Below are 14,019 nucleotides of genomic sequence, written 5' to 3' on the forward strand. Positions count from 1 at the left end.
GCTCTGCACGGTTAGTGCAGAGCCCGACACGGCGCTCGAACTCACGAACCATGAGATCATGACCTAAGCTGAAATCAAGAGCCAGATGCTTAACTGACTGAGCCACCCAGGCACTCCAGAAATCTCTTGATGGATACCCAGGTGATCTGCCCTGAGGGATCTAAACCATATATATATCATAGATTCTGCAGAATTGGCCTAGTATTAATGACCGTTTCTTGTTATTTGTTTCTTTTTTGGGCTTTTAGAAATATGTATTATGGCCAAATATTGGAAATAGTGAAATTCAAACTGACAAAGATAGACATATTTAAATTTTATAAACATGTTTAAATTTATAAACATATTTCTGATCCCTGATCACTACTTCTTAAAAACACAACTTTTAACGTCAACCAGCAACTTTTTACTCAAAATGCTGACTACTTAAGGTCTACGGCTGTCTACCACAAGGTCTCAAGTTTTCACTCGATTCCTTAGTTCCTTATCATGAGGAGAAGGAATAATACGGATAAAATAGTTTAAAGATACACCAACCCCCCCCCCCCCCCGCCCACCGTGTTTTCGAGTATACATTAAAATACGATGACAAATTGGCTCTGTGGCCCATTTTGATCAAAGCTTTAACTCTAGAAGTGCAAAACAGACATTCCACCGGAGGAGGTGTTTGAGTTGGGGAACTCTGCTAATTGTGCTCCCGGTCACTAGAACTTGGCCACTGACACCTGTTGCTATAATGATGCTAACCAATTTGCTCATACAATCTGCTGGGTTGAAAAACTTCAGTGACCCCAGTTAACTCATCTTTAGCTACAAGTGTTAGCAAGCAGGGAGGGATAGAATTAGAAAAGCTCCAAAGAGGGGAAGAAAAGGAAGGGGAACAGATTGACTGGAAAATCATCCGTGGAATATATTTCACTGGCATCTTAGGTAGTGGGATTCATTTAGACTATATGGTAAAGGGGCGTCTGGGTGGCTCAGTTGGTAGAAGATGTGACTCTTGATCTCGGGGTCCTGAGTTTGAGTCCCATGTTGGGCATAGAGCTTTAAAAAAATTTAAGGGGCACCTGGGTGGCTCACTCGGATAAAGGTCCATCCCGATATTTCAGCTCAGGTCATGATCCCAGTGTTGTGAGATCAAGCCCTATGTTGGGCTCTGTGCTAAGCGTGGAGCCTGCTTGAGATTCTCTCTCTCTCTCTCTCTCTCTCTCTCTCTCTCTCTGTCCCTCACCCCTGCTTATGTGCTCTCTCTCTTAAAACATAAAAATAAAATAAAAATAAAACCACTAGATGGTAAATTAGCTATTTTTGTGCAAGAGATGCTACATTTTCAGCACAGAGCTTCAATATCACACATTTTCTCCCATGAGCACATATACAATGATGCAGTTTTACTAAGAATGAATAACTTATAAACAAGTTTTTAGAAGTAAGGTACTTTTCTGGAAAATAAAGGAATAAAAGAACATTTTATAGTTGGTGAGAATAAAGGTTTCTACTTCCTTTCTTGTTTTATGTCCATGGTATTTGCTTGGGCTCTGCTGAGGAATATTGCCAGGGGCAGCAGACTATCCCGTGTATACTTTTCTTTTTTCAGTTTATAATCTCTTTTCAGGTGAAAGATAGTTTTTCTCTTAGACTAGATTCCCTTGATTTTTCACTTATGTAATTAAAAAAGTAATTTAGTGCTTAACAGGAACCCCAGAGTGAGTATATGCCTATCTTGATTTTTGAAATGCTTTGGGAAAACAAATTACATCATAAATACCTGTATTCTAGGGTCTTATAACCAGTTGCTTCAGCATTAGTGTCAAAATTGGGGTGCTGATTAGGGTGGTCATGAGTGGGATCATTTAGTTAATAGAAAACCTTCCAGGACAGGCATCGGTATAGAGCAACAGCAAAGAGGAAGGATTTCGGAATGATATATACCTGAAATTTTTTTTAATGTTTATTTATTTATTTTTAATTTTTTTAAATTTTAATTTATTTTTGAGAGAGAGAGAGAGAGAGAGCATGAGTAGGAGAGGGGCAGAAAGAGAGGGAGACACAGAATCCGAAGCAGTCTCCAGGCTCTGAGCTATCAACACAGAGCCTAACATGGGGCTCAAACTCACGGACTGTAAGATCTTGACCTGAGCCGAAGTCAGACACTTAACTGACTAAGCCACCCAGGTGCCCCTATATTTTGAGAGAGAGAAAGAGAGAGAGAGAGAGAAAGAGAGAGAGGGAGAGAGAGGGGGAGGGGCAGAGGGAGAGAGGGAGATAGAGAAAATCCCAAGCAGGCAGAGCCTGATGTGGGGCTCGATGTCACAAACCATGAGATCATGACCCGAGCCAAAACCAAGAGTCGGACGATTAACCGACTGAGCCACCCAGGTGCCCCTCTACCTGGATTCTGATTCCAGCTCTGCCACTCACCAGCTGTGTGCCTGTATAGACTTGTGGCTGGTGCTTACAGGGTAGAGTCGTATTACTTCCATCCTGGTGTGTAATCTCGGGCAAGCTACTTCCCTTAATGGACCATGAATCCCTGGGTTTGTAACTATCGCACAAGATTACTGCTATGAGGTTTAAATGAGATAATTTGATGTAAAATTTAGCCCAGTGCCTACACACAGAAAGCTCGTTAAGCACCTAAGAACGATGCTAAGCATTATTATTATTATTAATTTAGTGCTAAGCATAGCAGAACCTGAAAAATTACTAAATCTTTCAAGCTTGAGTTTCCACCTGTATAATAAGGAGATTAAAATATGTATCCTCATAGGTTTGCTGTGACAAATAAGACACACGGAACACTAAGCGAGTAGCACAATTATTGGTCACAATTATTCAGAGGCATTTTGAGTGAGCGGAGAACTATCTGCATATTTGATTGCTAATAAATCGTGCAGTGTTGCTAATAAGCCATTTTCTTGATCTCAATCATTATTTTCTTCTTAGCGTTCAGGCTTTTAAAGTACCCGAGGGCCATTTTCTCATTCTCCCTTTGTCTTTAACGGTAGATTTCCACAGACCATTGTCTTGTCTATTTCCTCAGAAACCCTTACACGATATTTTGATTTTCTTGGTTTCCAATTAAAGAGGCGAGCCCCAGCTTTGTGACATTTATACCTGAGTATTTTCTAGATAGGAAGCCATCTGACCTTTGATAAAAACCATCTTTTAGAAATCCTTCTTTGTTAGCCACTATTCATGCTACCACTTTTGGAGCATTTCAGTCCTGCTTTCAAGCATTCTTTAGAAAGACTCATAAATTGGATAGCTTTTATAAAGCACAACTTCCGGTTCTGGAAGGTACTCCTAAAAGGGAATTAGGGGGATGGGATCTTCACTAGTTCCATTAGTGCTAAACTTGAGGTGAGAAACTCTCTTTAGGACAAAGTTGTCTCCTTGAGTGCATGGCCATTTTGATAAGAATAGTGCGAGGTAATGTAATCCCACTTTAAAATTAGAAGTTATAAAGTTCATGCTACACTGAAAAGGTGACAGTGAATGGCGCTGCCATTCTTCCATTTGAGAAAAAAGACGGGTGCTCATGTCTTGACCCAAGCAAATCATTTAACATTCTACAGGCTGTTATGGAATATGGACATAAAGATAAAATAGGTGTAGGTCTCCCTGCCCTTCAATTCTGTCATTCCTCTGACAGTGTGACCATTATTTGTAGAAACCATGTGCATTCTTAGCTTGTCCCTTCTGTTTTTGGCTCAGATTCCTTGCTGGGGAGGTCAAAGGACAACACTTGGGTCCTGCCTTGTAAAAATCAATGACACAACAGTTTAGAGCAGTCCAGTGTATGGGGAGTGGACCGCCCACATTTAGCAGTCCCTCTGACTACCAGGGTAACAATTCATTGACTTGGAAGGTTTAAATTGACCAACAATTGGTTGGGTGCTTATGATGTGCAAGGTCTAGCAGTGGATACTGAAATGAACCAAACATGATAGGGATAAATAGAGTAGAAAACGCAAGGATCTGTAGCAAAGGAGCTGGAAAATAATATGGGACCATAGACGAGGGAGAGATTATTCTTCACTACGTGATGAAGGAAAGCTTGGTGGAAGGCATTTGAGTTATGTCTTGGAATATGAGTAAATTTTGCATGTGCAGGAAGAGGGGTTAGTATGCTGGTAGAACAGTTTTATATAGCACACAACATTTTTGCATAAAGGAGCAGAATGGGAAATAAATCTAGGGAGGTGGGGAGCGTGCTGTCCAAAGGACTGTGGGGTCACAGGGTCTTGGATTTCATACTCAAAGGTTGGGGTTTTATCCCGTAGACCACAGGGTTCAATCTTGGCTTTTTATGAGAACCACATACTGAGTTGTAAAGCCGCAGATATCTGAGCGGAATCATTCCCAACATTTGTGTTGCCCAGAGCAAGTGTAGGCATGGAGGCCCACATACTGTGTGTCTAAATATTTAGAAGTTTCAAGGTAAGCAGGACTCGATACATGGCCCTTGTTTCCATCCAGGGTCTGCAGCCTCTCCAGAGGGACTGTTCTGGGCCTGGAGGTAACAGGAGCCCTCTCTTCTCCCTGAGAGCCAACCTGCCACCAGAGGCCTGAGTGGCTCGTGGACCTTCAGGAGGAAGGCAGGGCAGAAGTGGTACTCAGGCGGGAGACTGGACCCGCTGCCATGAAGGAGGCAGATGACTCAGGCTCTTCAGATTCCTTGGTGGGGTGTGGAAGGGATTGCGGGAATGGGTCACGTACCTCACGCCCCACTTCTTGGACCTTGGGATTGCCAGGCAGTTCTAAGTACCACCCGAAACCATACCCCCGACTCCACCTGTGTCCTAAGCAGAGGGAAGGGCAGAAGTACACTTACCTCAGGAGCACTGTCTGCCTCCACATCCTCCCCCACCCCCGCCCCGAGAGGATGTGGGGTGGCTACTTTGAGGCTACCGCAGCCCCTCCTTCTCTGGTTTCAAAGGGCACAGGGTGCTTTTTATCCCCCAGCCCAACCCCACCGCATCTGACGACCCGGCCCGATTCAGCCGCTCTGTCGTGCTCCCCTGTCGTGCTCCCATATTTTGTGTGTGCTCCATTGATCGTCAAACTTTAAAATATGACGCTGAGAAGGAAAGAAAAGTCTCTGTATTTCTGTGTTTGCGATGTTTGGGGTCTTCTAAAGCACATGACCCCTTTTGGTCTGGTCTAAGGGTTGTGCTGTGTCTGAACCCAACAGGGATCCCGTGCTTCTTGGGCTGGCGTAGGAGTGCAGCCTCAGGGTTTGTGCTAACAAAGTTCCAAGGGTGAGTATAATGCACAGGCAGGGGTTATAATCACCGTTAAACGTGGGGAAAGTCTTTCTGTTTGATTTTTGTTTTGCAGCAGAGGAGGGATGCGGATGGTTGGGATTTTAGGAAGCAGAGAGGAGCAGAATGGAGGACGAATGGAAAATGTGGACGGGAGCAGGAGAGCCTCACCGAACAAGCGCCTCCATGAGGGTCTGGCCGAAGCAGGGGCTGTGGGCTGGGCATTGGAGGAGCTGGATGGAGGGGCGATGGGAGATCACATCAGAAGTGCTCAGTGGTCACAGGGAGAGATTGGGTTGAGGATCAGTCTGAGGTCCCCAGCTTTTTGTGGCTGACCCGTGTCCCCCAGACAGGTACGTGGACGTCCTGACTCCTGGCGCCTGTCAGTGTGACCTTATTTAAAAAGAGGGCATTTGTAGATGTGATTAAGTTAAGATGAGGTCATTAGGGTGGGCCTCAACCCCATACAGCTGGTGTCCTTAGAAGAAAAGAAGAGACACGCAGGAAGGAAGCCACATGACAAAGGGGCAGAGAGTGATGGAGCTACTAGCCAAGCATCACCAAGGACCACTGGATGCCACCAGCAGCCGGAAGGAGGCAAGGAGGGATCCTCTCCTATAGGTTTCTCATGGAATGTGGCCCTGCTGATCACTGGCTTTTGGACTCCTAGCCTCCAGAACTGTGAGACAATACATTTCCGTTGTTTGAAAGCACCGTTTGTGGTAGTTTGTTCCAACAGCCCTAGGAGCAAACGCACAGCTTTGACGGCACACCTATGGGTGGTGGCTCTCTCTGAACCAGGCATGCAGCGAAGGTGAGCCTTTGTCCCAGCCAGCACCCGAGTGTGCATGTTCTCTCCAACATGCACATCCTCTCCACAAGAAACGGAGCCCCTCTTTGTCACCTAGCTGTGTATTAATTCCCAATGGGTTTCAATGATCTCCTATGCAAAAAGGCATACACACAAGGTATTAATTTACTGCAGTTTTCAACTGCCCACCATATAAGAAGGCAGTTTCCAAGTTCAGTTAAAAGGTTTCACGTACAGTATTCCCATTCGGTACCGGCCATATTCTGAACTGGCTTTTGAAGGTATTTGAGGTAGCATTTTAAAGCATTATCTTTAATCTCCCATAGTAAAAATTATTCAGAAAACCTACAGGAGATTTTCATCTCTAGAAGGAGCATTTTTCAGAGAGGAAATTGTTGCAGCACTGAACTGCCAAAAAGACAGCTGAAAAAATGGGTCATGCTTTCATCCCATTCTGGGACAGGAGCTGCCAAACGGATCACTGCTCATTTTTGTCCTCTTCTCGTAAACAAGCTGCGTTAACAAGTTACTTTAAAAAAGCATACTAATTTCCCCAGTGAATTACACAGGAAAGAATCCAGCGTTCCCTCCAGAGAACTCAAATAGTTGTTTGTTCTCAGAGCTCAGGTGTGGTAAAATAGCTGTGGGCTAAAAACGAACGCTGGCGATTGGCCAGTAGGCTGGAGCTCTCCATCCACTCCAGCCCTGATTTCTCACATTGGTGTGCAACTCAGAGCTTGCTTAATGGGGGGAAAAAAAAGGACTTGATTTTCAATTTCAATTTAATTACACAATCTATAGTGCCTAGTGGGAAGGATTTAGGGGCAAAGATTAATGCTCAACAGTGCTCCATTTCACATTCTTTTCTGATGAAGAACACTGTATTGATTATCCAAAATGAGTTTTCAAACTTGTTTTTTTAAAAGCCAGATTCTGGGAGTAGCGGAGGGATTAAAGAAGGGGTGTGACTTCATTTCTTTGTTCTTTGCCAAAATTAGATAAATTAGAGGTGTGAGATGTCTCTTTGAGTTGTTTTGCCAGTGCGTTCTTGAGAGTGGAAAGCTTTTCTGTACTTGGGAGAAGAAAGAATAGAAATTCTATGGTAAAATTAGAAATACCAGCTGGCAGACACTGATTGAACAATACAACTATCTGTTTTAAGAATGACTGTATAACGAATATACTTAAGACTCTTCCTTATTATGGTCAGTCCAAAGAATTTCACTCTTATTGGGCCTGGAAATCACTGTGATTTCATCTGGCAACTAATCAGTGTTTCAGATTACAAGTAAATATTTGGTGTTCTATTTTGGTGTCTACATATATTCTATCAGTTTAGCCACAGGTAAAATGAAGGAAAGTGTAGGAAATGTAAATCTGCCCATAAAAGGGGGCCTTAATATATTTCTTGATCCATTGCTCTAACTTGTTAACTTAATAAAATAAACAGGTCTCTTTATAAGAAAAAGTATTCCCTGTGTGACTTAAATAAATAAAAATGGTAGCAATAAACCTTACCAGTTAACTGCTGTCAGCCTTACCAAACCACTTGAGCACATACAAATAATTGAAAACACAATGATAAAGAAATGAAGCTCGAAAAGCAAATAAACTATTTGAAACAGCTAACTGGTCCTGCCATTGCACAATGACAGCATTTTCAAGTATTAAGATGGCCGTTACTGTGAATCAACATTTCCAATTACATGAAAAGCAAAATGGTACCTGCTCAGCATTAAATTTTGCCGGCTGAACTTGCACAATAGTACATTAGCCGAATGAGTTAACTATTTTTAGAGCTTGATGAGCTACTGGGCATCTGGCACAGATTAGGTAAAGCTAGAACTTAATTTGGGTGGAATGACAATGGGGACTAGAATTGGAACTTATTTGGGAGGGCACTAGAAGCCTTTGGAAAATGTACCCTTGACTGGTATAAAAGTAGACTTACCACTCTTCTCCTTGGCAAGGGTGAGTCATAATTTATGCCAGAGGAGAACTACGAAAACCAAACCAAACAAAAGACATGGAGATTTGGGTTTGTGAGTGGAGCCTGAGCAAACTGCTGTCTGCTTTCCTGGAGTCTGGTGGAACAGGAAGCCCTCAGAGATTGACAGCCCTCTTGGCCTATTTAAAGAGGAGGCGGGGTGGGGCAAGATAGGGTTTGGGAAGGCCTCCCTTGGTTTCAGGGGTGGCTTTATTCAACTCCCTAAAACAGTTAGAGGAGTGATTTCATTTACTAGTAAATGAAAAGTAACAAGATTGGATAAGAAAACAGGGACGCACCCAGGAAGACATTGCCTAACTGAGCTTACAAATCAAAGACCATAATGGAAAGCAACTTGCATGTTTCTACTGCTAGGGGTTCTGTTCTTAACTGTTTGGGAGGGAGTGACTTTCGGCGGGGCAAATTAAAACTTGGGAAAATCACACAGGAGAGTCACTTTAGCTAAGGGAAAAGTAGATAAAAGTATCTATTTGCAGCCATGATATTATCAACGCAGAGGTCATGTTATGTTCAGAGGGAAGCTTACGAATCAGAGTTCGCAGAGTCTCATTTCTCTACTGTTTCCTCTGGTGGATGTGCAGAGGGAAGGAATGAGATGGGGGACAAAGAAAGTACATGGTCATCCATGTATGACCAATTTGTTTGTTTTCAGAACCAAGAGCATGTGTATTGCTCATACCCAATAATTAGCAAAGCTTTTTTCCCCCATATTTACAAATGCTTGATTATTAACATCCAAAACATAATTCTCCATTATAATTTATGAGAAGTGAGGAAATACCTGGTTGGTGATATGTCCCCGGATTTGTTCTCTAGTCACTGAAAGAGAAAGCAAAAATAAATGTCACATTAAAGTGTGAAAAGGAATTAAATGCAGTACTGATCCTGCTCTATTCTCACTCAAAATTCCAAAGCAGTCATGGGCTCTCTGAGCAAACATTTGTCTTACAATATGGACTTTTACAATCACTCCCATAATTGGAATGAAAGAAAAAAAAAAGCCAAATCCTACATAAACCACATGAGGCAAAGGTAATAGAAAACAGAGTGGAAATCCGGTAAGGGTGATACCAGAAGAATGTATTAAACTTTGGCGGAGAAGTGAAGAGATGAAAAGGACCGAATAAAAATTTGAACAACAGCCAGTCCAAGGTTTTCAAACAATGACAACCTGTTCAAGTATAATACTAACACTGAGCTCATGGAACCTTGAAGACTAGACAAGGATATCTAATGTGGCAGGTGGCAGAGGTGCTACTTTTAAAAACTTTCCCCTCACCTGTGAAGATAATAAAGACATTATTATACTTTGTTGTTACAGTACTGCAGAGAATAAAGTGAAAACCCACAGTTTATAAAAGTATCTTGGTCAGGACAAGAAAACAAAACACAGAGTAACGTATGAAAGGCAACAGGGAGTGTAAAGAATAAAGACGTTAAAATAATAAACCTCCAGGGTGCTTGGCTGGCTCAGTCAGGTAAGTGTCTGACTTTGGCTCAGGTCATAATCTTAGGGTTCGTGGGTTCAAGCCCTGCATTACGCTCGCTGCTGTCAGTGCAGAGCCTGCTTTGGATCCTCTATCCCCCTCTCTCTGCCCCTCCCCAGCTCATGCTCTCTCTCTCAAAATAAAGAAATAAACTTAAAAAATTAAAATAAATAAAATAATAAACCTCCATGTTGAAAACAACCTGAACGTGATCAGTGTTGTATATGTCTTAAATGAAAGGGAAGAAAAATCCTTAGTAATAATTAATAACAAACAACCATCAAGAAAGAGAGAAGAGCCTTAATAATGAATAACAAACAACCATCAAGAAAGAGCCACCTGGGTGGCTCAGTCAGTTAAGCATCTGACTTTGGCTTAGGTCATGATCTCGCGATTCATGAGTTCGAGTCCTGCGTGGGGCTCTGTGCTGACAGCTCAGAGCCTGGAGCCTGCTTCAGCTTCTGTGTCTCCCTCTCTCTCTGTCCCTCCCCCACTCACACTCTGTCTCTTTCTGTCTCTCAAAGATGAATAAATGTGAAGAAAACTTAAAAAAAAAATAAAGAGAAGAAATTTTATGGCACTATGGTATTCTGGGCTTGTGAACATCTTGGTAGGATACATACTTTATTAAACAGATTCTTTTAAAATTTTAATTAAGATAATTGTTCGGTCACTTGCATTTGCAGGAAATAAGGCAGACAGATCCTGTGTCCCTTTACCCAGTTTCCCCCAGTGGTGACATCTGGAAGAGCGATAGATAGCACAGGATCACAACCAAGATACTGGCATTGAGGCAGTCAGGATAGAGCATTTCATTTTTTTTTTTAACGTTTATTTATTTTTGAGACAGAGAGAGACAGAGCATGAACAGGGAAGGGGCAGAGAGAGAGGGAGACACAGAATGTGAAACAGGCTCCAGGCTCTGAGCTGTCAGCACAGAGCCCGACGCGGGGCTTGAACTCACGGACCGTGAGATCATGACCTGAGCCGAAGTTGGACACTTAACCAACCGAGCCACCCAGGCGCCCCAGGATAGAGCATTTCAGACACCACAGAGATATTTCAAGGTGTCCTTTTATAGCCACACCTGTTTCCTCCCACCTCCTCCCTCTTAGCCCCAGGCACTCACTAATCTGTTCTCCATTTCTATCGTTTTGCCATTTCAAGAATATTATATAAATGGAATCATACATTTTATAACCTTTCAGATAGGTTTTTCTCTCTCAGCAGGGTTCTCCAGAGATCCATGTTGCTGTGTGTATTCCTGTACATTCATTCCTTTTCACTGAGGAGTAGTATTCCATAGTATGGATGTACAAACATATGTTATGGATGTACGCATTTATTTATTTAAAATTTATTTTTTTAAAAATTCAAATTAGTTAACATACAGTGTAATCTTGGTTTCGGGAGTAGAACCCAGTGATTCATCACTTACATATAACACGCTGTGCTCATCCCAACAAGTGCCCTCCTTAATGCCCATCACCCATTTAACCCATCCCCATACTCATCTCCCCTCCTACAACCCCCAGTTTGCTCTCTGTATTTAAGAGTCTCTTATGGTTTGCCTCCCTCTCTGTTTTTATTTTTTTTTCCCTTCCCTACCCCTATGTTCACCTGTTGTGTTTCTTAAATTCCACATTATGAGTGAAATCATGAGAATTGTCTTTCTCTGCCTGACTTGTTTCACTTAGCGTAATACACTCTAGCTCTATCCATGTTGTTGCACATGGTAAGATTTCATTCTTTTTGATGGCCAAGTAGGATTCCAGTGTGTGTGTGTGTGTGTGTGTGTGTGTGTGTGTGTGTACCACATCTTCTTTATCCGTTCACCAGTGGAGGAACATCAAAGTGTGTTTAACCATTCACGCATTGAAGGACATCTGGGTAGTTTCTAGCTATTATGAATAAAACTTCTATCAACATTTGTGTACAGGTTTTTTGGTTAGTGCAAGTCCTTACTCCTCTGGGGTAAATGCCCAGGAGTGCAGTTGCTGGATTTTATGGTAGCTGCATGTTTAGTTGTTTAAGAAAACATGCCAGACTTTTTTTTTAAAGACATGTAATGAATAATCGATATTTACCAATCAATTAATCAACCAAAAATAAGTATATTTGAAAAGTTTACTAAGTGCTCTGTATCTGGCAAGGTGGTACATGAGATACAGTATAAGGAACATCCAAAATGGAATGATGGTGTTAAGAGTGGACTATTTAATCATGTCACTGTCACAAAATGCCAGGGGCCAATCTTGGAGTCCTTAGATAATAAGAACCAATTTCCTTCATTTTTTAATGGCATTGCCCAATAAGATATTGCTGATATGTGTTAATAGATTCTTTGTTGGATTATATGCTGAATGTTTAGAGAAGAGGCAACATGGTTTGTGAGAAAAGCTTGGCCTTTTGAATCAGATCATCAGTATTGCCAAGAAGAGGGAGGAGAACATCCATGCAGAAGGAACAGCATGTGCAAAGCCATGTGACAAGGGGGAGTCTAGGGGGCCCAAGGCCTGGAAAGGAAGCCAATAAGGCCAGAGTAGAGAAATAAGGGTCAGGGTGTGTGATGTCAGATGATGCTGGGCAGCTAGTGATGTAGATGCCTTGGGGAGATTTATGATCGTTACAAGAGCAGTGGGAAGTCAGCCATTAAGGAAATTTGGGCCAGATAGGGACATTGCAATCGTGGGGTCAAATCTGCATTTTTCAAAGACCACTCAACTCTTGCTGCTGACTGCAGAATAGGCTGGCGGGGATCCTGGGGATGGCAGCCGCACTACAAAATCTTAGTTTTGTTTCCTTAGGAACGAAGGGAAATCTGAAGGATTTTGAGAAAGAATGAGAGCCCAAACAATCAGATCATCTTCGCGTAATAATATAGCAGCCCACTGGACTCCAGCAAATGGAGAGACAACAACCTCCTATATAATTAGAGCCCTCCCATTTACTAGATGTTTGATTTGGGGCCCATTAACTGATGCCCTGCCTGTTTGGCCATCTGTAACAAAGAGTTCATAACACCTACCCCTTTCCAGATTTGTGAGGACTAAAATAAATTTTGCAGGCAAAGGATAAGTGAAGGGCATTCGAAGGGCATTCCCAGGACCGTGACACGAAGAACAGTCTCAGAGGCAAGAAGACGGTGTATCTGGGTGACTCTCGAGGTGTTCTGAGTAGCTAATGGAGTGAAAGCATATAGCACAGCAGGTGGGAAGTATAGAGTGTGGGAGGAGGGTAAGAGAACAGCCATGGGATGTTGTTGGCACGACGTGAGGCTGACAAGGGGTGTTCAGGCCGTGGGATGCCAGCAGATGCTTTTCAGCAGGGGGTGAGGAGACCAAAGCTGTGCTTGAGAAAGATGGTTTTGGTGGTGGTGTGGAGGATGGGGTGACGGTGAGGGGCAGACAGGTGGCAGAGAGAGCAACAGGCATGCCCAGTGTGCAGGCAGGAGTGATGAGGGTCTCAGCCCGGGAGGGAGAACAGAGATGGAGGGATGCCTGGAGCTGGTGGCCTTTCTGAGGTGGATTCTGGAGACTGACTGGATGTGGGAAGTATGGGAGCAGGGAGCAAGAGCATCCCTAGGTTTTCAGCTAGGGAGCTGGTGGATAATGGTATTATCAAACATACAGTGGGAAAAGGAACAGAATGTAAAGAGAAGTTATAAAAGGAGCCCTCTGGGCTTGTCCCCATGATTAAAGTGAAGATATCTGTATGTTATGAAAACTGACATGGCAGTTATGGTAAACAGAATAACGCCCCCCCAAATGTCCACATCCTAATCTCTGAAACCTGTGAATATGGTACCTTCCATGGCAAAGGGTCTTTGCAGATATGATTAAGTTCAGGGTCTTGAGATGGGAAGATTATCTGGGATTATTGGGATGCACCCAATATAATCACAAGGGTCGTTCTAAGAGAGAGGACGGAGAATCAAAGGGAGAGGGAAGGGGAGGCAGGGGATGGAGTGGTGCAGTGAGGAAATGGGCCACGAGCCAGGAATGTGGGCAGCCTCCAGACTGGGCAAAGGGAAGGAAGTGGATTCTCCCCTCGAGCCGCCTGAAGGTATGCAGTCTCGCCGTACTTTTCTTCCGGTCTAGTGAAACCATTTTGGAGCGTCTGACTTCCAGAAGTTTAAGAGTAATACATCTGTGAAAGCCCCAGCTACAGCTACATGTAGGAACCCAAGGCACAAACCTGGGCTGTGTCGTGGGATGACAAGACAGGCTGGGCACAAGTCTCCTTGGCAAAGGGTCAGACTGAGTCCAGGATTTGTGTCATCTGTCCGAATGAGGAAGAGGCAGGGGACTGTTGGCGGGAGAAGTGGCCAGGCTGTGTCCAGTTCAGACAACAAGGCAGGTGCTATGCTGGGAGACTGAGGGGTAAGGCAAGGGCTGATTCAGATGATAACAGGGCAGGCTTCTAGTTATTGAGGTCATTTAGTCG

General features: G+C 43.3%; 1 protein-coding gene across 1 annotated transcript in view; it reads right to left on the minus strand.

Annotated features, from left to right (window-relative positions):
• Positions 1-14,019, minus strand: part of CHST9 (carbohydrate sulfotransferase 9) — a 243,915-nt gene that overhangs the window by 19,570 nt on the left and 210,326 nt on the right. The window contains exon 5 of the mRNA XM_047828193.1: positions 8,868-8,905. Within this exon, the coding sequence (XP_047684149.1) occupies positions 8,868-8,905 (38 nt within the window). The remainder of the gene's footprint in view (positions 1-8,867; positions 8,906-14,019) is intronic.

This window comes from Prionailurus viverrinus, chromosome D3, assembly GCF_022837055.1.
Source record: "Prionailurus viverrinus isolate Anna chromosome D3, UM_Priviv_1.0, whole genome shotgun sequence".
NCBI classification, from domain to species: Eukaryota; Metazoa; Chordata; class Mammalia; order Carnivora; family Felidae; genus Prionailurus; species Prionailurus viverrinus.